General features: G+C 45.8%; 2 protein-coding genes across 8 annotated transcripts in view; one reads left to right on the forward strand and one right to left on the reverse strand.

Moving 5' to 3' along the window:
* FHOD1 (formin homology 2 domain containing 1) overlaps positions 1–24,571 on the forward strand; it is a 164,144-nt gene that overhangs the window by 64,508 nt on the left and 75,065 nt on the right. The window lies entirely within an intron of this gene.
* The window catches only part of PLEKHG4 (pleckstrin homology and RhoGEF domain containing G4), a 90,655-nt gene that overhangs the window by 30,666 nt on the left and 35,418 nt on the right, over positions 1–24,571 (reverse strand). For all 7 annotated transcript variants that reach the window (XM_075765222.1, XM_075765225.1, XM_075765223.1 and 4 more), the window contains exons 5-10: positions 21,741–21,864; positions 20,523–20,616; positions 16,470–16,556; positions 14,583–14,699; positions 11,773–11,871; positions 10,588–10,736 (exon numbers count right to left, since the gene is read on the reverse strand). In XM_075765222.1, coding sequence (XP_075621337.1) covers positions 10,588–10,736; positions 11,773–11,871; positions 14,583–14,699; positions 16,470–16,556; positions 20,523–20,616; positions 21,741–21,864 — 670 coding nt within the window. The remainder of the gene's footprint in view (positions 1–10,587; positions 10,737–11,772; positions 11,872–14,582; positions 14,700–16,469; positions 16,557–20,522; positions 20,617–21,740; positions 21,865–24,571) is intronic.

Consider the following 24,571-nt stretch of genomic DNA (forward strand, 5'->3'; position numbering starts at 1 on the left):
ACTCAGGAAAACACCCTGATAGAGCAAATGCTCTTCCTCCCACGGGCACCGACAAGCAAGCACCTACAACTTTAGACATTACAGGCTGTTATATGCAAACATTTGCAATTATCCTCTCATGAGGCAAAAATATTGTTCCAACCTTCCTCCGAGCTTCCATGGAAATCACTTTGGCGTTGATGCTGCTTCTTTGATGGCACTCATCAACAAGCTGGACTGACCTGCTAGACCTTTCTGTAATAATGGGAGTCCTTATGTCCACCCAAGCCCACGATAAGGAAAACAGGTATGGTTTCAACACTTATCAAGATATCGCAAGATGGTAACCTTATGGCATAGCACCTGGAAGCAAAAGTTCCAGCTCTTGCATTGGCTTACCTAGCACAGAGTGTGATCTGATGTAGGGGAAGGGAGCCAAGGAGTCCCACTCCACTCCTTTCCATACCTGATGGAAGAAACAGGACCCTAGTTGTCTCAACTTTGAGTAATGTTCCTTGACAGGAGACAGTCACAACCTGGGCTGCAAGACTCCTGTGTAGCACAGACAGCACATTCCCCAAAGTCACAAGACTTTGGCTCTCCTGAATATACACTGCAACTCTGGGAAAAGCCACCCTCAAGGTAGAGGAATAGGAAGCGATTACAAAACAAAACATGTTTTAAATATTTTCTTTTTATAAAGAGAAATCACAAGCTCACTGTGTAAAGAGGTAAATTCACCATGTCATCATGGACAAGACCAGTCTCTTGGAGCACACGTGAGACCAGTATCGGTCTTATGACCGGCAAAACACTCCAGGGAAAGTAAGGTTCAAAACCACAGCAATAAAATACTGCTGCTGGCCCATCCGCTGAGCCCTGAGGAGCCCACTTCAGAAGAGAAGGGGCTGGGGTGAACCTGAGCTGAAGGACTGAAAACAATCCACCCCAAACAGTGCTCTTCTGGCCCCACACATGGTCCTTTCACAGAAGGAACTATCCCAGAGTATTGGCAATGCTAGAAAGAGTCAGACTCTGAAGACCTCAATAAGACCAAGTCTTCGTTGCATTTGCAGAAAGTGGTAGGGAAGAACCAAGCTAGAGCCTCTGGTTCAGAAGCGAGCATTCAGCCCTCTGTGTCATCGGATGCGATCCACATCCCAGCAAATAACGTGGCAGCTACACGTGTCTACAGATACTCAGTCATCTTCCCTCTAGCTCAGCCGATTCAACAGTACTGAAAGTGGCATCCTGTTACTGAACGCACATGTGGGAAACCTTTGCTTAACTGATCCACCACAGGCATCCCAAACTTACCTAGAGTCAGTCTAGGATGCATGTGCTTATACTATAAGCAGGGATTGGAGAGAGAATTCATTTCAGGTAAGAGGGCTGGAAACAAGCTCTTGTTTTCATTTTAAGTTGGGCTGTTTAGGGTATATGTCATTATCTAAAATCCCTTAACTCTTGTCATTTAAGTCATTTCGTTTTCCATGAATGTTTACAGCAGGGTGTTGATACACTTACCAGGGCACAACCCAACACCCAAGGCTGCCCCTTCTCTTGGTCCTGTCAATGGTTTGCTGAGCAACTGCACCAGAGAAAAATGTTTCCAAATGGTTCCTCCAAGCACAGAGCCTCAGAGGGACCTTCAGGTGTGGCCTTACACCATCCCTCCTCCTTCTCCCTCCAGCATCTCACCACCTCAGTCCTTTGTTTCAAGGTCTAGCCACGCTGTTTTCACACGTTCTGCCTCGCTTGGCAGGCATTCATTAAAACCTCAACGTCTAGTTGTTGGTCTTCCGTTGCATCTCCAAGGTAACTCCATTCATATGTTGTCAGCTCTTGACAGTTCACTTTTACCAGCCCGACAGGCTTTCTGACTAACATCCATCTTTTCCTCTCTTACAGAGGAAAATATAACCCTTTCCGCCCTGCAGTCTATAGGAGGTACGCAAACAGAGTCAAACAAAGAAATTGCTCACAGTCCATGGGAAAGTTTGTTTTTTCAATTTACTTGGGCACTTCCAGTGCTCACGCAAAGTATCCATCGGGCATTAAACGCGTTCTGCCAAATCTCTGTACGTCTGTCTACACACGCCCATCCATTTGCTGATCCACATCTTAAAAACTTCTTCCTAAATCATTTCTAGTATCCTAGTAAACTCTGATATCCTGCAACAGGAAAACAATACCTTGCACAAACAGCTATTTCTTTTTCAGAGTCAGACTTGGGAGTTTTTCATTCCTGCCCTTCATTGCTTTCAAGGCAGCTTGGAGTAAACAAACCAAATCTTGAAAATTTGGTTGAAGAAGGAAAAAAAAAAGTTACTTCCATCCTGCCACACAAAGGGAAACACCTGGCTGTTAAGCACCTTAAAGATATTTTAATAGTGGCCTGAGCAACTCTGAGGAAGAAAAGCAGAGTTGTTTGAAGGCAGTGGAAAGTCTCGTCTAAGCTTAGATTTGTTTGGATGCGTTGCAATTTCCCTGCACATGTGAGTGTGGTAATAAGAGTCTTTCACTACATTCTTCCATGGTCAAATCATCCAAAGTAATTTTGTAATAGTGCAGAGTCAATATAATTTATAGTAAAAAGGAGTAGCTTGATGTCAGTTTATGTTTCCCCAAATCCTGTTTTCATTGGGCAATTATCGTTTCAGTGGAAAGGGTTCCAAACATCTTCAGTTTTCTGGAGAAGTGCCAAACAGTTGTATAATGGTAGGGTAATTTTAAACCTATAATTTAGAAAGACCATTTCTGTCTGAATCCATCCTTCAAAAAAAGCTAGCCTTGGAGAGTTACACTTTAGTTTTTAAAGCAAAATACCTGATTTGTTTTCAAAAATAAACGGCCACGGAAGAGGCATCTGGCAGGCTTGCAAAAGCAGGTGCTGCACGAATTGTGCCGGCCGATGCCGGTGAGATGGAAATAGAAGAGCACAAGGAGGGAAGCAGCGGAACCATTACTTACTTACTGAAACTTACTGTTGGCCCCTTTGAAAAACTGCTCTAGCCAAGAGCAAGAGGAATAGCTAAGTGAAGGCTAAAACCAGAGCTCATCTTCTGACTAACCTGGATCAAGTTTAAAATGGCAAAGTTTGTTGATGGAAGGAACGAGGCACGCTGCCTTCTGCTAGTGTATTTGGTGGATTTTCGGCAAGTACCTTGCAGCTAACTTGCCCTGGAAAATCAGATATCCCTGATCATTCTGTAATTTAGAAGAAACGCGGTCAGATGTTACAACCTTAGCCTCATCTAGTCTTCCACTCCTGGTGCTGAACTTCCCTTGTTGATGTCTGTACAGGTTTTGGCAGAAAAGGAATAGGATCTGGCAAGTAGGAGATTTAAAGGATGGCTTGGTCCAAGGACATCACCCAGATCATTTGTGCTGATGCCTTGGCTACAAATCATTTACACATCCTGAGCAATGCTTCGGGAAGAAATCCTTCTAGCTTTGCAGGGAAAGTCCTGTGTGCCCAAGGGCTGTTTCGCAGGAAGAAAAGTGTGTTAGAGCCGTTCTTGATCATTAATGCATTTTGGCAGCAACCTACGTGACTGCTGTATTTGTAATGGTCCCATAAGAGGTCAGCCTCAAATGCATGCTCCCATTCTTCAAGCTGAAAACTTCACATGCAGCTGAGGTTAAAATTCAAACTGGCCACAGTGAAGCTAATGCAGAGATTGCTAAATAAACTGTAATTATTCTCTGCAGCACGCAAATAGCCAGTGGTTTTAATTAGCTAATAAAAGTATTTGAGGAACTGGGTACAGTTTTTAGAACCCCGCAGTATCCTTTGAAAGGCACAGAGGTCAAAACACCAAGTTTGGGGTTGCCTGTGGGACTCCCGCCATTTATGATGGGAACAGTGGATCTAGCCGAGACCACAGACCTGACCGAATCCCTCCTCGCTGGGTTACCTGACAAGCACATGCACTGGGAACAACCCATCCAATTAATGCAACAAACCACAGACCAGAATCGCCGAGAGATTTCTCTTCAGAGTACAGTTCATTTAAACATGTTTTTAGCAGAAATCTACTCTGAAGTCCTTTTAAATGCAAAGAGATTGATCCATACAGTTAAATCAGCATCCAAGCGCAGTCCCAAGCTGCGACCTTTGATTCTTTCCCCAGCCTGGCTTGCATTCAGTGACAATAAAACTTGTGTTCAGTCTCTGGTTGATTTTTAAATCCCAGTAAGATCCATAAAACTGACTAGAAAGAACACAAACGTTATAAGAAATCCCAAACCAAGAAGTGGCCTACTTATGGGGAAAGCTCACCCCGCAGCGGAGCCTGAGGTAGGATGTGGAAACATTGCTCTGGGAACACCAAGCATCAAGCTGTGGTTTTCTACTAGCTGCAAAAAGCTCCTACCTCCAAACCTTGTCCCATGTACATTAATCTATTTATGTTTGTACTTGTTATCCGGGGCAGAGTTCCTCAAGTTAAGACCACCAGGATTTCAAGATGCCGAGCTCAAATATATACCCACTGTCATTTAAAGTTACATACCTGTTTCCCTGATACGTCCTCCTTTTGCACACTCCCAGAGTTTATGATATATATATAATGGCAGTGATTGTGCTATTAACTACCCCAGCAACAGAAACATCACCCCCAACTTAGCCATATAAAAAATGGTGTTTGTGGGATGGCCTGGGCTGAGCCAGGAACTTCAGGCGGTTCAGCTAACATCCTATACTGGAAACTTTTTGCAATTTTTTCCATAATATTTTTAAACAGATAAAACGCACAGCATGTCATTAATTACCTAATGCCCTGTTGGCATGACAAACATTGCAAACAAGAACAAGCAAAACCAGAGTCTTCTGGGTAAATTCCCACTGAATTCAGGAATATTTAGGATGTAAGACAGCAGAAAATAAACAGCAGAAAACGAGCTGAGGTGGAATCATCTCATGAAAAGCCTAAAAGAACAATGAAAACTTACCTAAACAGAGCTCTGCAATCTTTTACCTCTGCAAATGCCACAACTGGCTCCACACAGCACTTCATATACTCCGAACGACAACAGCTCCACGCTTCTTTATGTGCGGAGCAATGAGGTTTGTCTAATGCGAGCGTAAGTGCTTTTTACCAGGCTAAAACCACCACGCAAACAGAGGGAACAGGTTAGACTGTAAGGAAAATGAATACCAAGCAGCACAGTATGTGTTTGGATAGAAACGTTGCTGTGCGCTCCTCCCTCTACCTGACAAACAAATAAGACCACGGAAGAGCACTGCCATCCATGCACTGCTGAAGGCCAAAGGTTTAGCGATCGTCAGCATCTTCTGTGTCAGCAGCAAGAGTGCAGAGGCATCTCACGGTAGAAAGCTGCCAATCTTTGAGGCCAGGATTTAAGCACAGTTTTTCATCTCGTTTTGAGGTATGCTGAGAGCTTGTCCTAACCAAGAAATGAAGGTTTTAGGATTAGGTCCACAGGAGAAACATGCAAAGGACAGCTATCAACGGAAGATGCATCTTGCAGACCAAGTCAGGAGTGTGCACTATGGAAAGCTGAGCAGTTCCCACAGCTCCCAGAGAGGCAGGAAGATGAGCAAGCCCTAGTAAAGCAAACCAGGAAAATGGCATCACAGAGACACAAGCACGACCTTCCTTTGAAGCACAAACACACAGAGCAGTGACCAAACTGGCCACAGCACAGAAACAAACACATCTCTAAAGAAGAGAGGGGATGGCAGATGACAATAATACCTCCAGGAAGGATTTCTCCACGTAGGTTGCCTGGCCATGACCACCAGCATATGGCAGACGCATGCCTTTCACCTTCCAAACCAAGAGGGCCAGCCACTCCACTCAGCCCAGGCTGGGACTTACACACCAGACACCAGTCTCCCCTCTACCCTTGCTCCCAGCTCGTCCCACGTTTTGGATGATCAGCTTAGTCTCTCTGCCTAGACTGCAGACAGAGCTGCAGATGGTGCTTGTGCAGTCCCTCGGCAGACCCTCCTGAAACCTCTGAGAGCTCGTACATTATCCACGTTTACTTCTGCCGAAAGGAGCTCGTACACCACTTTGTAGAGTGGCACATGCCTGCCTTGGAGCATCCCAGGAGTTGCTACTAACTACCCACAAACACGAGCTCCTACAGCACCACTGCTTCATTAACTGGCCACAGCTTCAAGCAGCCCTAGTGCCTCCATACTGTGTGTGGAACCAGGCACAAGGGCTGCAGAGGCTGTTAGCTGTAAGATCACCCTCTTTGTTGCTGTAATTGAGTCAGGTCCAGCATCAGGAACCTGGCAGCTGCCGCTCAGGAAGTCTGCTCCACACTGCCCATTACCTCTGCTCAGCTCAGGTCCCCACCCAGGGCTTCCAACCAGATCACCAAGCCACACTAAAAATAGCCAGCTCACAAAACCAGCTCTTGGCTCTAGCCACTCCACCCTCAAAGCACAGAGGCTAACTATACTGCCTTCTGCAAACAAAAGGAGAATTCACTCCTCCATCTATTTATAAGCTGCTTATTCACAGCTTGCAAGTACAAATTCTTTTCAGATGAGGAGCTTGGGGAAGAGATTATGCTTTTTCTGGTTCCATGTTGCACAGAGCCCAGCACCCAACCTGGTCATTCCTTCGCCATCTGAGGTTTATCTCTTTATTTCAGCTCTCACATCTAGTCTTGTGGCAATCTTGCCTGCCAACACGCAGAGGGTGAGAGAATCCCACTCCCGTGCCACACTGAGAACGCAGGTTCGCTGGCAGAGCCAGGCATGTGCTAGGTGTATTCTGGTTCAACTAGTATAAAGCATCTTTATATTAATATAAACATTTTATATCTTCTTTACTCCACTTCTGACTCATAGCATGTCTACAGGACAAAAGGTATCACTGGACACTTTGTCTAGGCAAGCGTTTCCAGCTCTTGGCTATGCTGGAAGAGCAGCAATAATGAGAACAACAGTGGAAAATGTCTGGCTAAGGACCAGGTTAAAAGCCTCCCTGCCTTGCTGCCCAGCCCCACGCAACTTCCTCACTTTAGTAAGAGGTCCCACTGCTGCTGCCTGGCTTCTGGCAGCTTCTCTGACACTTTCATCGTAAGCCTGGAGAAGTCTTTGAAATCCACCACAAAATAAGCAATGCGTTAGTCCACCTTCCACAACTGGATTAGTGAGTTGCAAGCCACAGGCTGGTTGATCAATACACTAGATATCCAAAAGATACACCTGCTAGCCAACTCTACAAAACTTATTAAAAAGATTGTCTTTATTAAAAAATTCCTGTCCAGAAGTGCAAAAATAAATATTAATAGCATTAAAGTGATGGATGTCTCCGTGGCATTTGTCCACACTTACTGACAGGAACTTCGGCTAGGCCACAGCCAACAGCTCTGCAGTTCAGTCCCCAGAAAGCCTAGGACAACAAAACCTGGAAGCTTTCAGCTAAGAGACCTGGAGAAGCACCAAGCCTTCACCACAGCAGATGGTGTGAAGGCAAATATGCTGGTTTTAAAGTCAGCCAGCTCCACCAACAATGAATAACTGGCAACGCTGCCTTCAGCAGTCCACCTGCACCTCTGGGTGGCCAGCCTGCGCAGAAGGTATCATTACGGCACTTAAAGAGGTGTCACAAAGATACTGGCTCGTCGGTACCCCACCCACACCAACTCCAGGCCAAATTCAGCCTGGTCGTCCTGGAGGAAGCATCCCCTTAGCCAAGTCCCTGTGATGGGCTGCCTGCAGGATGCGTATTCTGGTAACACAGCTCCTTTCTAAGCTGGGAAAAAGCTGAGATCCAGAAAAACTGCTTGGAGAAGGCTGTCTTTCCCTTTGTGGATAAGCAGCTGGATGGGCAAGACTATCTTTTACAGCAGTACTTGGTGGAGAACAGAGTACAGAGACTCTTGGTCAGTTCACATCTGGAACAGAGGGTGAGTAAAGTTACTGGTCAAAGCCACTGCTGTGATGCTACAGCATCACTCAGGATGGTACCGACCACCCAGGAAGGACTCCTGGAAGCTCTTAAAGCATCCGTCAGGGAAACAAATGGATGTACCACAACACATCTCTCCTGCACGACCACATCTCTGATAGGATGAGTTTAATTTCTGCAGGAAAGGGGCTGTGTCACTGGCTTAGCCAACCCTCGCAAAGCCTGGGTGAGACCTGAGCAGCAGTGAGATCCCACTGCTCTGTGTCATGAAACACTCCAAAGGGCATCTCAGCTCTCCGGGAGGGCAGAGCAGGGAAACGTGCCAAAACCAACCCCAAGGGAAGAGTTTCATTACTAAAGAAAGACTAAAGCAAGTCTTGTTTGCTGTGTGCTCCCAAAAGGTATTTGGCAGATAACATCTGACTGCACAGATCATAAGCACGCTTCCTTGCCTATTTTAGCATACTATCTCTAACCTGCAGTCAAGTGTTTTCAGACGGGTTTGTCCATCTCTATTCTTACCACCTCCCGGTATTCTTTTTCCCCACACAAAGCCACAAACTAGTAAGAAAGTTAGCTCTGAGAGCTGGCAAAACATCCCCTGCGAAAAAAGCAAGTCAGTCTCTTGCTTGTTTAATCCCAAGGTGACAGCACAGCTGGGCTTGTCTTCTTTATGCTTCTTTAAAAAAAAAATACCTATCGCAGTTTTTTACCTTTTAGTTCTGCACTGTTGGTTGGCATATTTTAATTAAGTGGAACTAAGAGTCCAGAAAATGGCTCTTAAATCTTTTTCCTCTATTTTTATGCAGTTCTTGCACATTTTGACAGTTACCTGTTCACAGCTGGCCTCAACTTCTGACTGAGAAGTCTTGGCAGTCATGACTCTCTGCTTGATCAGGCTTATGTGATTAACACAAGAGCCAAAAGGTGGCTCAGAAGGGTATAGCCACTTGACTTGCTTTTGTAAATAATTTGATTACAAGTATTGGGGGAGTGGGTGTGGAATTAAAGACTGTTAAGAATTGATTGAGATTTTACAGTGCAAAGCTCAGAAAAGCAGTACAATGCAGTTACATGAAAGTAGGTATTTCCTCAATTAAAATACTGCATGGATTTTAGTTTCTGCCACTAGAACTAACTTTCTTCTGCTATATTCATTTAAGCTCCTCAGGCTGGAGAGGGCCACATATTTGACCCGTAGCATGCACTCTCCATTCATACTGGCAGGCAACGAATATAACCTGAATTCAGAGAACATGCTACACAGCCTCTGCATGCACTCAAACACCGTGCAATCAAAGAATTGCGTGTGTATCCCCCACCACTGCCCTTGCTAAGATAATCAAAGCAGTAAATTATCCTTAGGGGCTCTGTCAGATCAGGTTTCAAAGTTGATCATTTCCCTGCACAAAAACACAGGCTTAGCTTAAAACCAAACCAAAACATAAAAAAAAGCACGCACGTTCTCCCCATTCTCCTGGGGCTCTAAAGTTGCTGCGTGTCACATAAATAAAACCAAAACACAACAACCCGCATTATCTGTGCTTCTCGCATCATGTCAGAATGTCCTAATTCTATCCAAAATTGCATCAAGAGTACTTCACCAGTTCAGCAAGAGAACTGCGCACGCACAGCCTGCCAGAGCTGCTGACAGGAGCCACAGCAAGCAGGGAAAAAAAAAAAGAAAAAAACCTCTTACACAGCCCGTCCCTTTCACTCAGCACTGAAATGCTGACCTCCGTCTCCCAGTGACGGGTAGCAACTTGCACTGTCATCCACTTGTTGAATTTTCAAAGTGAAATGTTATTCTTTTCCCGGTGTTTGGGTGAGATACCGTATAAGTTATCTTGTTATCTACTCTCCATTCCCTCCCTTAAAACCTCCCAGCTTGCGATGGCAACAGAGAGTTTAACCAGAGCAAGGCTGCGGATGCACGGAGCGGTTCCACGCCGCCCTGCCATCTGCTAAGCCCTTGTCCGCACCCACACACCAGCATTTCTCTCACACTCGGACTGGAAGCTCCTGGATGCAAGGGCTGTGCTTGTACCTTGCTGTTTGCACAGCACGGAGGCCTTCACACACTGATAGGCTTCAGGTGTTTTAACAGAAGTTGTGCAATGCCCTGGGAATTTCAAACAGCCAGACCCTCTCAGTTCCTATTTCTCATACCAATTCTGCAAACAGGCAGTGAATATTTGTTTGTGCAAACCATACCAATGTGTGAGGTTTGATCAGAGCTTGCTTCAGCCAGAAAGCATTCCTCACAGATAAGGTCCTTGGAAATCCCCTTGCATAAGGGGCACCAATCCAACAGTCATAAACACCCTAGACCTAAACATTCATCACTGGCATCATCGATTACGGCTTGTGTTTTAGAGGTGCACAAAATATCATAGAAACATAGAATTGTTTTGGTCGGAAAAGACCTTTAAGATCATCAAGTCCAACTGTTAACCTAGTGGTGGACTTGGCGGTGCTGAGCCATGTCCCTAAGCACCACATCTACATGTATTTTAAATACCTCCAGCCCTCTCTCCACTACAGAAGATAGGTCTGATTTGGCTTGGAGAAGGAACTTGAACCATCTAAGTGACTCCACCCAGACAAGTTTTTGGACTAGCCTGCGCTGACGATGGGTCATCTCACGGACTCCCAGCACCTGCTTTTTGCTCACCTCCATCTCCTCTTCTCCCCTCTTGGGGCTCACCTGTAGTCCTGGGTGAGGGTGACACAAGATTCCTCCTTCCTCAGCCTGGCCAGGAGCGCTCCCCCCTCCAGCTGCAGCCTGACCAGCCGTGCGTCTTCAAGAACATTCTTCATCAACTGCCTGTAATTCCTCAGCAGCACAGCTGCCTCCTGGAGGGATCACAAGAGTGAGATGAGCAGTTACTGCAACCTACAGGCAAAAACCAGCGCCCAACCCAAAACACACACAAACCACATCTCACCTTGGCCCACCCTAGGAAAGAGGGAGGTTGGTTCCCACAGCTGTTTCTCTCAAGCCTGCCAAGTCCAAAGTGATAAATAGTGCCTCTTATGCTCTCGATACTTTCCTCACCAGGCTAAAAATTGAAACCCAGTTCCTATCATTATCCATACTCCATTTGCTGAGCATAGAAAGAAGCTTTCCAGCCTTGTTTTCCACTCACAGCTAGCTCCTACTGTTCTTGGAGTCTGGGCCTGCATGACTCCAAGCTGCGGGACAAGATGCACAGGAAGGGTTTGTGGATATACACGCGTACGCGGGATGGCCCAGAAAGGCCACTACGATATTTTCCATCGCTTTACTGTCGGGACCCGCAGTGCAGAGCCGGCGGCAATTTCCTACCATGTCAGGGGTACACCAGCTTCTCAAGAGCAGGAGAATACAACGTCTGCAACAACGCAGGCTCAGGTCTGTACCCTCCTCCTCTTGCCAACGTCTAAACTTCCGTCCTGGAGGCAGCAAAGCTGGAACCACAACACAGCCTTGGCCTGGTGAACACCATCTATGTTTGTCACCTAACTTTATTCCAGGCCATTCAAGCCAACCTGGTGTGGTGCAGCCTGAGGCAGCTGCTCGGTGCTACAGACACCAGAGCTAGTACCAGCTGCGGAGCTGCTAAGAATGCACTCCAACACTGGGGCAACAAGCACAGCTGAGGAGATCTCCTGGGGTGATGCTGAAGGATCAGAGACCCAGCTTCTATGCCCAGTGCAGCCTCTATCACTTCATTTGGATTAGCTTCTACTAGTCCCGCTGTCCTGACGGCTCCACAGTGACACACAGCACTCAGAATACCCTGCTACTACAGCTTGCAAATTCAAAGCTACAGCTTTTCTGCAGCTATCCAGCCTCCTGCTTGCTTCTTTCTCAGGCCCACCTCTGATAGGAGGTGAGGGACACGCTTACCTCAGCTCTTTCTGGTAATTTTCCAGGTTCCACTTTATGAATAGCTCCCTGGAGGAAGGCACAAGCACCCTGGCATCCCTGTAGCAAATGTTCCAGCTTCTACAAGAAGAAAGGACCAAGGCAGTGATTATTGCCTCACAGCTGACAGGAAAACTGTCTTCTCAGCTTGCAGAAGGTTAGAAATACAGCAATCAAGAGAGGATCAAACACATTAACCCAAGGGTTCAATTATACCATTCGGTGAAGCTGTATCAGCAAAGAGAGGCCCACCAGAGGCTTCAGATGCATCACGCTACACCAAGGCCTCTACACAGACCTTACACGATTGCATACGCATGGCTTGTATGGGTCATGCTTAACAGAAATCAATCCACTTATGTCCCACATTCCTTTACTATTAGCATTTCTTGTAACTTTCCACTAAGATGAATCACTATGCATAAATTTTGGAGGAACAAAACATGTACTTGGAATTTCTCTAATTTACACTACTCTTTCCTAATCTTTAAATCATTTCTCTTCATTTTAACTCAAGAGCTTCCACAATTAAGCACATTAAACTACTGACAAATCTGAAATCCATCCTCTCTTTGGGAGAAGAAGGGGGAAAGGAAAACAAAAAACTGCCAAACATTTCACAGGGGTTAATGAGACAGTATTTTTTAGAAAAAAATCAGTGATATAAAGCCTAAATACTCTCAGATGCCACCCTCTAGCCACTGAAATCAGAGAAGGGAGAAACAGATATTCCAAAACAAGCACTCTCAAAACAAAACACCAAAAAAAAAAAAGAAAAGCAGCTGTTTGAATCTTTACTGAGCTGAACTCCCTCCTCCCTGGAGCACTGGAACAGCCCCAGCAGCGAGGGGTTAGCAGGCAGGATGCAGGTGAGATCACCGAGACAGGAAATAAATGCCATTTGCCACATCGCTGCAGATCTAAAAGGGTTGAGCATACGGGTCAGTGTCACACACAATACATCATATAAATAGGCAACCCACATAGATTGATCCTACACTAACTCCCTTCCGTAACATTTTGCACATTAAGATGCAAGATACAAATGAGAAGTAGTCTGATATCATGCTCCTTCTTTCAAGAATCATCCTTCTGCATGGACCGAGCACCTCAACATTCAAGCTTTTCTCAGCTCTGTCCAGAAAACTAATCCACAACCTCTTGCAAAGCTTCCCTGCTTCCTCACTGCCAAATAAATCTCAAATTCAATCCTACGCACCAGGATTAGGCTTCTGTACCTCTACTGCATCAGCATGGGTTTGTAGTAGTACTTTTAGATGCAAGTTTTAAAAATGGGTTCTAAAATAAGTTGGAAAAGGTAAATTAACATTTTGGCATGTGCTAAAGCCTAACTGCTAAAGCTTGATAATACCACTGTGTTGCTGGTGGCAATGATCTTAACGTGCCTCAAGTGCTGCACTGTGTACCACACAGCACTCCGGGCCACGAGGTCAGAGCCAAAAGAGCACTGAATCTCTGGGAAGTGGAGGTGACGGTTCTGTCATCCACCAGGGTGAGCGAGTCAAACGCAACGCGAAGACAGCCAGTGTGCAGATCTACAGAGATTTAATCCTATCTAGTCTCAGCGTGCCAAATCATGTCTCCGTACAGCCTTTAAAGATTCAACAAGCACACGAGGCACAGGATCTAGGTCTCCTCCACAGCGTGAGTGTACACAGAGCTGGGTATCGGTGCCACAGATACTACTTTTGCAGACTTTGGCACATACCCTGCTGCTTGGCCAGCAACTCCTGCAGTCCTGCCATGCATCAGCGTGTGCTGCAGCACTCCTTATCGGAGTGCCTACCTTCTTTATAAACTGTGCCTGGGTGCTGCAGTTTCAGTCCTTCTGTCCCTGAGGCTTAACCTGGGTCAGCTCAAACATTGCCACAGGGTGGTCAGCCCCCCTGCACCTGGGTACAGTCCACTGTAGATGTCTTGATCCATGACTTGATCCCAAGGCATATTCAAAGCAGCCAAACAACGCGGAGAAGGAACGTATTGCTCGTACTGCCTCCTACTGTTACCTTGGCCCTGAGGCTCACTGAACAGAACTGCAGGGGAAGGTTTCGTTTCCTTACCTGACGTGGCCAGCTCTCAAAGAGGAACACAATGTTCCCCTGGGCTGAATCCTTGTATTTTTAGTTTAGATCCCTTCTAAAGAGTTCAAATTTGATGACAACTTTGGTAAGTGAATTATATCTAAAAGAGGAAAAAGATGTTCCTAGAAGGATCTGAACTGATTATCAGGAACTTCGAAGTTTCACTGCTGCCAGGATTGCAGTTTTTACTAAGGAGCACTTAGCCTGGTCTGGGGAACCTGCTCCAAAGCCAACAGGCTCTAACTATTTTTATTATGCTCAAGTTCTTGATTGTTAGTTCAAAGGCAACACGATACTAACATCTTCTCCTGAGATTAGCACAAGAAGCGTCTGCCCTTAAGCCTCAGAGTATAACCGAAGTGCCACTGTCTATCACAACAAAACAGGATTCTGTTTCCTCCCTTCCAAACATGGTCAAATCTGAATTAATGCAGTTCAAGCAGAGGAGTTAAAACCTAAAAATTTTAGGTTCCTGCAGTCATGCCAATAGGTCGCAGTGTGCATCCATTTTACGAAGACAGTATTAGTATTCTCTTGATAAGAGAGCTTCATTTGCATACATAGCTATTACAGGAAGCATTGTCTTTTAATGCTTGTAGGTTCAGCTGTTGACAAGCTCCTCTTGCCTCAACTCCATTACCATGCCATTTCTTCTCTCAGATACCAAAGAACACAAGACATCCTACTCACCATGCGGAAGCTTAACCAGTCCCGGTGGCAGTAAGGGAAGGTCCCATCCAGTTCTAGAGGCAGCTGTGAGCTGTCTATGTGCTTATGGAGGGATTTCATGGAGGTGAGAAGTTCAAACTGCACAAGAATAGAAGAAATAAAAGCACATTTGCATTAGAGTGTGAGTATTGGAGGAGGAAGGGAAGTTAACAAAAGACAGCATCCTTTATTTCTTTATCTATCTTGCATAGAAACAAGGCACACAGCGTGTATCTGCAATATAACTACAGCGCGAAGGGAAAAAAAATAATAAATCAATTCAATCTTAGAGCAGCTTGCTATACAGCTTAGTGGGCGAACCTTGAGGGAATGCAGGCCACAACATGCTGTTTCACAAAGCAGAACATCTGCGATAGAAGTCTGGCAGCAGCCAGCCTTCTTCAGAGCCAGTACCTCTTAGTATAAGCAGAGCAACTCCCTCCTATGTTCCCACATCGTGCTGCGATTTGCATTTGGAGAGTCCAAGAGGTTAAATCCAGTCCCCAGCTTCCCCATCTCACTTCCTGGAAAAACAGTCTAACAGAGCAGCCTCTGCCCTACCCTCAACTCATCGAAGCAGCTATTTGCTCCAAGTCTTTCCCAGATCTTGATACAGATAACTTGGCTTCTGTGAGTCTGGAGGACCTCAGAGCATTTTTATACTCAGCAGAGAAACAAACAAGTGCTCCTGCAGGTACATGGACACCAGGAACTCAGGTGCAGACATTTAACCCACACACACACAGTGAAGTTTCCACCTCCTTACAAAATAGCAATGATGCTTCTAATTCCTCTCGCATGCCCATGTCTATTAGTCTTTTCTCTGTTCCCTCCTACACACTTTGGATTTGCTTAATGTATTTAATGTCTGCTATAGCTCTCCCTCCATGCACATGCCTGCAGCGCCCTTTCTCACTTCAAATTCTTCGACACAGGGGCAATGAGAAAATTTTAGCCTTTCAGGACAACACACCACACACTCAAACCTGATGCTATTCACAATGTCTTTGGCCACAGCAGCCAAAAGGGAGGTCCTGGTCTACTCTGAAGTCTACAGGGTTTTGTCAGGCACAGAATTTCAGTCCACTCCTGTAGCCTGTAACAGCCTCAGAGCAGAGGGAGATGACTAAGATGCAGGCTGATGCTCTGTTCACTCGCCACAGATGAATTGTGGCTGACAGTTTACATTACTTATACAGCTATGGAACACCAAGGCAGATTTACTTCTACTGGGGGTGTTCAGTGATGTTGTGATGATTTTCCCTCCTCCATTAGCACCTCCTGTTAGTCTTCCCCAACATTTCAGCTGCAAAGGGAATGTCATACACGCACACATCTCCTCCTCCCCCTCTTCAGAAGTCTCAGCCACTGACAGCAGCAGCTATGAGGAAACAAGATATGCAAAATCCAGGAAAGCAACAAGTACCTTGAAAGGATGGAGTTCAGGATTTAGCCTAATGCAGTCTCTTCCCAAACCAAGGATTTCCCCCCTTGTTACCAGGAGAAGGTGAAAAGCATCTCTATTAGTGTTAATTGCTCAGAGCTCCTCCATACAGCTCTCCACATTTCCAACAAATCCCCCGCATCTCAAGGGCCCCAGCAGACTGACATAATTATGGCACAAGTGTCACTGATGGACTCGGCAATAAAACACAGCATGACAGAGATACATTCAGCTCGCATAAACTTTACAACCCTATAAATACCACACCCATAAGAGACCACAACCATAAAATTCGGAGGAGAACAACTACAGAGATTTCATGTGAGAATAAACATACATCAGTTGTCAGAAAACTTGCTGTTTGGAGAATTAAGTAGAGGATATTAAGGGCTCCCCAGCAACCCCTGAATGAATGGTTCCATTACCTGTCCTGCTGGTGGCTTCTCCATCCGAAAAGTCAGATCTCTTTCAACCAGAAGCAGTACTCCATGGATACAATGAGGATCCATGTCCTACAACAGAACAGAGCACAACGGCATCACCAATCTGCCTGGGCTGCTAAGGAGAACGTACCACACCAGGTTTGTACAAGAGATTGCAATTTATCCTTCAAAGGTATTGACAAAGCCTGGAAGACAGTCACCAGGTGTAGGGAAGGCCACTCTACAGAGCACCAAGGCTATTTCCTTACGGTAGTTTGCTTCAGATCAACTAATCCTGCAGTATTTAAGGAAGCAATGAAAGAGGTCAGGCCTTGGCTGTACTAAAAAAACCCTGCACAGGGAAATGTGTTGGAGAAGAAAGAAAAAAAAAAAGAAAAAAAAAAAAGAACCGTATTCAATGTCCAAGTTTTTTCTTGATAACTTCTCCTAACTGAAATGAAGTTTTGTGGTTTTTTTCCCCACAGTGCCAAAAACGTCATCTTGTCTTTACTTACTGCCAACTCACAATCAAGGACTTGCATCCTGTTGCTACTGTTAAACAGACAGAAACTCCAAATACAAGGGACGTCTGGCAGCTGTAGTTCAAACACTGTGATCCGGGAGCAGCTCTCCAATTATAGAAGCACTCCACAGGGAAGTGAGAAACAGGCAGAGAGCGACAGCAGGAAGAGGGAAATGGAGAAAGATCCAGACCATGGAGACAGGGCCCACTAAATAACTGATGCCTGGATCTGGATAGCAAGGAGAACAGCCATTCGAGCTGCCATTCCACATGGTTAAATAAGAGCCATCCCATCTAGATGTCTCCTAGATGGTCTTTGCCTCTAGAGAGGCAACTGCACCAGCAGAGACTGAGCCACCTAACCTGACACTGGGCCCAGTACAGCAATTAAGAAATAATGCCAACACAAGGAGACCGAATTTCACAAGTGAAAGCGGCAGCAGAGATTGCAGAGCAGAAAAGACCTTTCTCTCATCTAGTCCTAAACCAGGATCCTTCTGAACAGGCAGGGGGGAAAAAAAAAAAATCCCAACTGAAACATTTCCCAAAACAGTGAGAGGTTTCTCAGACTGCTCGAATCCCTTTCTCCAAAGTGAGTTATTCATGCTTTCACTGTTATTTGAACACTGACCAAAAAGCCAAAAATAATTTATTGCATAATTAGGCTGTATTAGGTAAATACTGAAGCTCATTTGAAGAGGATGGGGAGGTATTAACAGCTGTATCAGCAGCTCTAAATTTGTCTGCTAGAAAGTACTGAAGGATGAAGACTAGCCACAGTTTCAAGACAGATCATGGTACTAAATAAACTTATTCTTTCACAATCCCTCTTCTACTCCAGCAGTCATGAGATGTGCAATCTGAGTGAGGGATAAAGGCAGCGATGGTGTAACATGAGGTTACAACAGCCAGAACACTCACTTGTTTGTTACTCCTGAAAATAGAAACTGAAAAATCATTCACAAATCAAGCTGGTCCAGAGTCCCACACATGTAAGTGAACTCCTCACCTCAAACAGGCATAGCATGGACATTGTAGAACAGAGGGGCATCGCCAGGAGCTCAAAAAGCACCAGGGTAAATACCCATCCTTTTATTATTATTCCTAAAGAGAATTGGATACTTTCTTCCATCTTTCTCAGACTGAGGTTTCAAACAGTTCCGAATGGAGCCCATGGCCAGGCTTAACAGCACTGGCCCGTTTTGAAGCGCAAGCTGCCAGGAATGCCTGTGCAGATGGGACAGTCCCCAAACACCACGTTCAATCTCAAAAGTGACCACTTTTAATGGAGTAGTAGGATGCCCCTGGTCTTTAACATCAAAGTCCTCTGTACTCCTGCAGTAAGAGGGCATGTAAATATACCCCTTGAACAGAAAGGTGCATGCAGAAGTTTTCTGCTTTGAACTGCTACTGTACCTCTATGCAGCACATTATAGGATTGAGCACTTGCACTGATATGCAAAATTCTAACAAATCTCACTCTATAAAGACTCACGCAGAGGGAAATCCCACAGATACCTGTTCGGTGAAGGCCAGCAAAGGCCACCACCCATGCCCTGCCTGCTGACTGACCAAGGGATTGGCCCAGCACTACAGAGTAGCAAAGGTCTTCTGAACATGTCCCCCCAGCACAGAGCTTACTGGTGACAACCTGCGACCAAACATCACAGCAGCGTTTACCTCCGCAAAAAAATCCTTGCTCCAATGCATCATTATGCAGCTTCCCACAGGAACAAGCATGATCTATTCTTGCAGCACGTACACACTGTGCATTTCCCTTCACCTCCATACAGAGCTGCCAGAGTTCCTCCTTGCTCCTTCCTGAGTTAGCTCTGCTACAGCGCTTTATTCTGCCCCTGCTCACTCTGCTCCCAGTGAGACACCAGGAGATGCATCAGGGATTTCAGGAAGGACCCCAAGGAGACAATCTGTTTTGAGACCTTACAGGCACAAGGTACCGACTGTGTTTCTGTATCCACTGGCCAGCAGACCTTGCTGTGCTCTAGAAACCTTAGCTTGCCTCGCTGTAGTTACAGTTGGTTTCCTGTATTTCTCTACCCTTGTTTCAGAGCAGATCAGAGCACTGGTGTGGGATCACAGAGTAAACTCTAAGGACCTCCAAAAGGCTCAGAGGAGCCAGGCAATTACTCCTGTGATGAGCTAGCTGAACAGGTCTCATATATGGAATCTGCAGAAGAGTCAGGGTAAGGACCAAAAAACCACAAGCAGAGTAATCAAGCTCTGTCAGTCACTGTTACCTGGAGCACACGCTCAGCTCCAGCAATCTCTCTTGCAGTACATTAATCCCTGTTAACTAACTGTTGCACCACCCTGATAACAAGGTGCTAAGAGCCAAACAGCCATCACAGCAGGATATTACAGAAGCACTGCAAAAAGCTTCCCTCCCTCCCTTGTTTTGGGGGGGTAGGAAACTTAAGCTTAGAATGGCTTTATTCCTGCTATGCTTGTCGTAGACTGGGGACCCAAAAAGCACATTGTGACTCAACATGTTGCCGATTTCCAAATAACGCCACTAAGACACAACCGTGAAACTTACACAGGCAAGAAAATGCTCAAAAGTTTTTGTGAGCCTGCTGCCACATGGGCGCAGCATGAAAGAGAAGATAACTTGCTTGTTACCTCTGCAGAACTGAGCAGGGCACCAGATTAGTCCTTCACCACAGAGAATGAGCACACTGATCCAGCTCACACACAGCTCCACCCAGCCCAGGAAGCAGGAGGACAGAGCTCTGACTCAGCCCCAACTCTCAGATGTGGCACTGAAGCACATAAACCACAGAGACACCAACCTCATTAAAACATTGCCCTGTTCCAGTTTGCAAAGTTTGAGTCCTGAGAGACCTAAGCTCTGATTTAAAAGGAACACCTGCTTAAACAAGATTAGTCATAGCTACAACCCAGCGTCTCCTTGGCTTTCTAACAGCAGCAGATAGCTTCTGTCTGGGAGTGGGGGCAACACAACCCACTTGCTTTCCAAGTGATTGATATGAAAGCCTTTGACCTGAAGCAATATAGAGTTACAACATGTCCGATTCAAATCGTTCACCGGCAGCCACACCAACAGCTGCATGTACTCTTCCACCTGGCATGACAAGCAGTGCCCTTCCCTTCCCTCCGCAGCCGGATGCCGAGGCCTCTCTTCCTCCTTTCTCCATGGTGGGCAAAAATCCCTGTGTATTTCACACAGCTTCTCCCGTGTAGCGGACATCATCTCCAGTCATGATAATTCACAACAGCATTTAGACTTGGGTACAGGCTGTTCTCAGCACAGAGAAGGAAGCAAATTTGGAGGGGTGTTCTCCCCCAACTCAGACTTCCTTAGGGTTTTTGCTTTGTCTGTGGTCTGGCAAGTCCAGGTCATCCTCCTAAAACAGGGCTGGGTGCATCACTCCACCTCCCAAAGCCAACTGAAAGCCGGGTGACAGATGGAAACATAAGCAGCAGATGGAGATGTAACATCCAACCAAGATGGGAAGCCAACTAGTGTTCCTTTCCCCAAGCTCAAGGCTCACCTGCAATATGCTGAATGCCTTGAAGAGAGCAGGAACTGGTGAACAGCGACGAGCATCCACAAGAACAGTTAGACCCAAAGCCTGACATTCTGGTCTGCAAGGACAGAGAAAAAGAGGTCATGTTTGTCACTGATGAAAATCAGCAAGACTATGGAAACCGAAGCCATAGTAATGACAGGGTGAAAAAAAAGATTATGGCTCTGTAAGGACAGGGAACTAACTGGCCTCCTTCTCCTAACCAAAATACACACATGGAAACCACCACCTGGATTGCTCAGTTTTTATCTTTGCTATTTCCACCTGAACTTCCCATTTCTCCAGTTCCTAGGATACATCTCACTGATGGCAAAGGTGCTGATAGTCGCTCCAGGTCATTCACATAGGAAAACCAGTCCTTCCTAATCGTGTTCAGGGACAACCTTGGCCTTAGCCACACTGCTTCACAAGAACAGCTGTTCTGGATCAGACCCAAGATCTATCTTTCTTTCTTGCCCAGAATCAGATTGGGAGAAGCATAAGAAACAAAACATGAGTAGCAGAAGCTTTCTCATGGGTTAAGTCTGCTCCCTTTATCATTAGTTTAAAGGCTTCAAAAAAAAAAAAATCACTATCAGAGAGTTAGCTTTACCTCTTATTAGTTTAATCATCTAAAAGTGAAACAAATTCTCAGTAGACCCTGAGATGAGCTGGGGGAAGAGTCTGTCATAGTGAAAGGAAGAGTAGCTGCAGCAAACTCCAGCCTGCAGACTCCAAAAAACCCAATTGTCAGCCAGACATCAAGGCAGATTTTCTCAACCCTTGCAGATCCTCCCTCCCTCTTAGCTTGCAGGCATGGCCTTAAAAATATCATGTCACAACACTATCACAGAGCTGCTGCATGACTGCCCCATCATAGCTCCCAAATCCCATTTTCTGAGCTAATGAAGGATAGCAAGAATGGCCTAGATTCATTGCAATGCATGAAAACATTCAGTACATACCTAATTTTACCACACCATGTGCACAAGACACATACAGAAGAGCCAAAGTGCTTACTGAGCACCAGCCAGCTCACCCTAGCAGGAGATCCCCACCTGTACAGTTTTGGGACTGTCTGGACCAGGTTCCTGGGCCAATAAAGACAACCTGTTCCACTCACCGCCTCAGCTTCCCCACCCCTGAAAGGCAAAGCGGACACAGCAGCAGCATCCACCTTGTCAGCCCGAGTGTGTCACAAACCTTGGGATGCTATGTAAGTACAGAAGAAGGCGTACAAGCTCCGTGGTGTTGCAGTGGGGGTTTAACCAGGCTGTGTTCCTTGTTGTTATTATGGCCACTGCACGGCCCGATTTATCTCTGGTACCTGTAAAAAGAGGGGGGAAAATAAAAAAAAGTGTCACACAAGGAAGTCAGAGCCTGGTTCCAGGTGCGTGTGCCTCATTTCCCTACCACAACCCCATCACCTTCCTGGAAATGCTCCACAGAACTAGATATAGTGTGTGCTGCAGATCGCAGTAGGCTATTAAGCACACTTCCAAAGTACCCAAATGCGGCCCCAGAGTGAAGTAGTTGAGCTCTGCTTGTCTTTCTCTCGTGGTACCATTAAATTTGGACTGCTCTCTTCTACCCAAACACATTGTTCATAAAATATGGCTGAAGTTGGCTAATGATAACCCAACCTTTTGAGAAAAGCAAGAATCTCAAACTCAAGATAAATAATCTCACCTCCACTTATGTTACAATATTCACATTGCTGTTAGACGAGAGAACGCAGACACGGTTACATGTGCTACCTAATGAGACTGGACATGCACACTGCAGGCTGAGCCTAGCACTTAGCCAGACATCTCGTCCTGGGAGCAAAGCCCTAGAGCAGGAGACTGGAGCTCCTCCTCAGAGGCTGCAGAGCTGACAGCCCAGGAACGGACAGCCCAGCCTGCAGCTCTGACAAGGGCTGAGTTGGTGCCAGGCTCTATGAGCTCCCAAAACTAAGTGATAGTCTGGCTTTAGCCACAACGTGCATTAAGATCTATGAAAAGGACATAGCAGTGCCACTTCCGGAATTACGTCCGGCCTCTTCTCCAGATGCAAAGGAGAGGTAGAGAGCAGGCGGACACATCTCTTTGGAGACCCAGAGCTGCCTCTGCCATTTGACAGCAGGCGGTGGCTCTAGAGCAAGCCTGCTCAAGCGCCCAGCACTCTGCACTCCCGCACGTCACCAGGGAGGCAAGTGATTTGGAGAACAGCAGGACTGCACCTCTATTGTGTGAAAAGCAGTTCACAAGAACAGAAGCTATTTCCTGTCATACAAATTCTATGAGAGAGAAGGGGGAAAAAAAATCCCAAGCACAAAACAAAACCAGAGGCTGAGAGAAAGCTATGGCTTTCTGTCTCTTCTGAACCTTATTGCCACCACAGGAGATAGTTCTGGACTACCTCTCTCGGCATCCCAGGGGCAAGCATGTGAGTTGACAGGTAAAACAGATACAGATGGACAGCCCCAAGCACAGAAAACTGCCCTGGTGGGATCTCAATCTGTCACTAGGACCTGGTTTGAATAAGGGCCACAGACACAGATGGGCATCATTTAGAAGCCGGGCTTTCTCCCTCCCAGGGACCAGAACTGTGACACAGGCTTTCTCCTGCTAACAACAGGGACAAAAATCTTTCGTCTGTGAAATTCAGGAGGAGTGTTATTACTCCTGAAATACTGTATTCTGGACACTGTATAATCAAAGAGCTGGAGAGAAATTAGAAAAAGTTTATTAATATACCTTGTTTCATAAGCTAAAGGGATCATCAGGAAAGAAGAAAGCAAAGCACTCAATTACTGAAAAAATGGCTCAATAACTAGGCTCAGTAAAAACTGTCTTACTCTGAAGCAACATCTTTTGTTCATCAGGGAGGCTAGGCACCACCAGAACTCAATTAAACCTTGAGCCTGGGAACTGCCTCACCAGGGCAAAAAAAAAAAAAACCACCCATAGCCACCAGGACTAAGTCTCCAGCAGTGGCATAGCCAGATGGTTCAAGAGCAGAATGCAGAACTGAAACTCTCCTGAAAGGAAAATTGCTTCCTAACTCCATCACAGCTACTAATTTATTAATTACCCCTTATTCACTATTCATTAGAGAAGTTATACTTTCTAATGTAATTATTGTATCATTACCAATGTCTAACAAAGCATCTGAGTGGTGAGTGCATTCTCTCAGGTGTGAGGATTGCCCACCAAAATCCAAAAGGAGACATGTGAGAAAAGAGCTGTCAGTCAAATCCAATACAGCTTCTACAGAAAACCTAATTCCTCCCTTAGACAAAAACTCCCTTGGACGTGGTATCAAACCCAAACCTTGTTTCTTCACTGCATTTGAAGGGCGCATCCCTTCATCCCGTATTCAAACGCATTTGCTTTGTTTGGCATTCGTACGTTATGATGGGAATCTGTGACAAAGGAAACAACTAGAGCATTAGATCACAGCCAGGCTTCTACAATAGCACAGACTATGAGCTTCTCTTAAAGACCCCTCTCTTGGATCCTGTAATTTTTTGGCTGTAGTACATACCCTAAAATGTCCAACCTGATCAGCAGATCAGAAGATAAGAACAAATTCCAAAGGAGGACTTCTAAACAGTTTACCCACCAATGCAGAGTTACGTGTTTGAATGTACCGTAACTCTGCCCTGCACTTGGTTTCTCATTTCACCTTTTTCCAGGAGGCTTTCCTCCTTCCCTGCACAAGGGCGTTTTTACCTCAATCATCTTACAAGATAAACAACCTTCCAGTGTCTTGCCCCAAGACATCCAATTCAGTTACAAGAAAGGGCTGTCACCCTTTTCTGCACCACCTCCAATATTCACCACTTGCTTTTAGAACAAAGGCATCAGAATGGCCCAAACTATTTGGGAGGCATCACCAACAAGTATAGGAAAATGATTTCACCTCTCTGATCTAGCTAGTCATCCCCTCTCCTTCACACATCTAAGGTTAAAATTGGTCTTGCCGCCCCAGCACTGAGTGGAAAAAAGTCACTGTTGCTGCCTTTCTGCTCTCCTTCCCAATTTCTCCAG

This window comes from Balearica regulorum, chromosome 13, assembly GCF_011004875.1.
Source record: "Balearica regulorum gibbericeps isolate bBalReg1 chromosome 13, bBalReg1.pri, whole genome shotgun sequence".
Classification (NCBI taxonomy): domain Eukaryota; kingdom Metazoa; phylum Chordata; class Aves; order Gruiformes; family Gruidae; genus Balearica; species Balearica regulorum.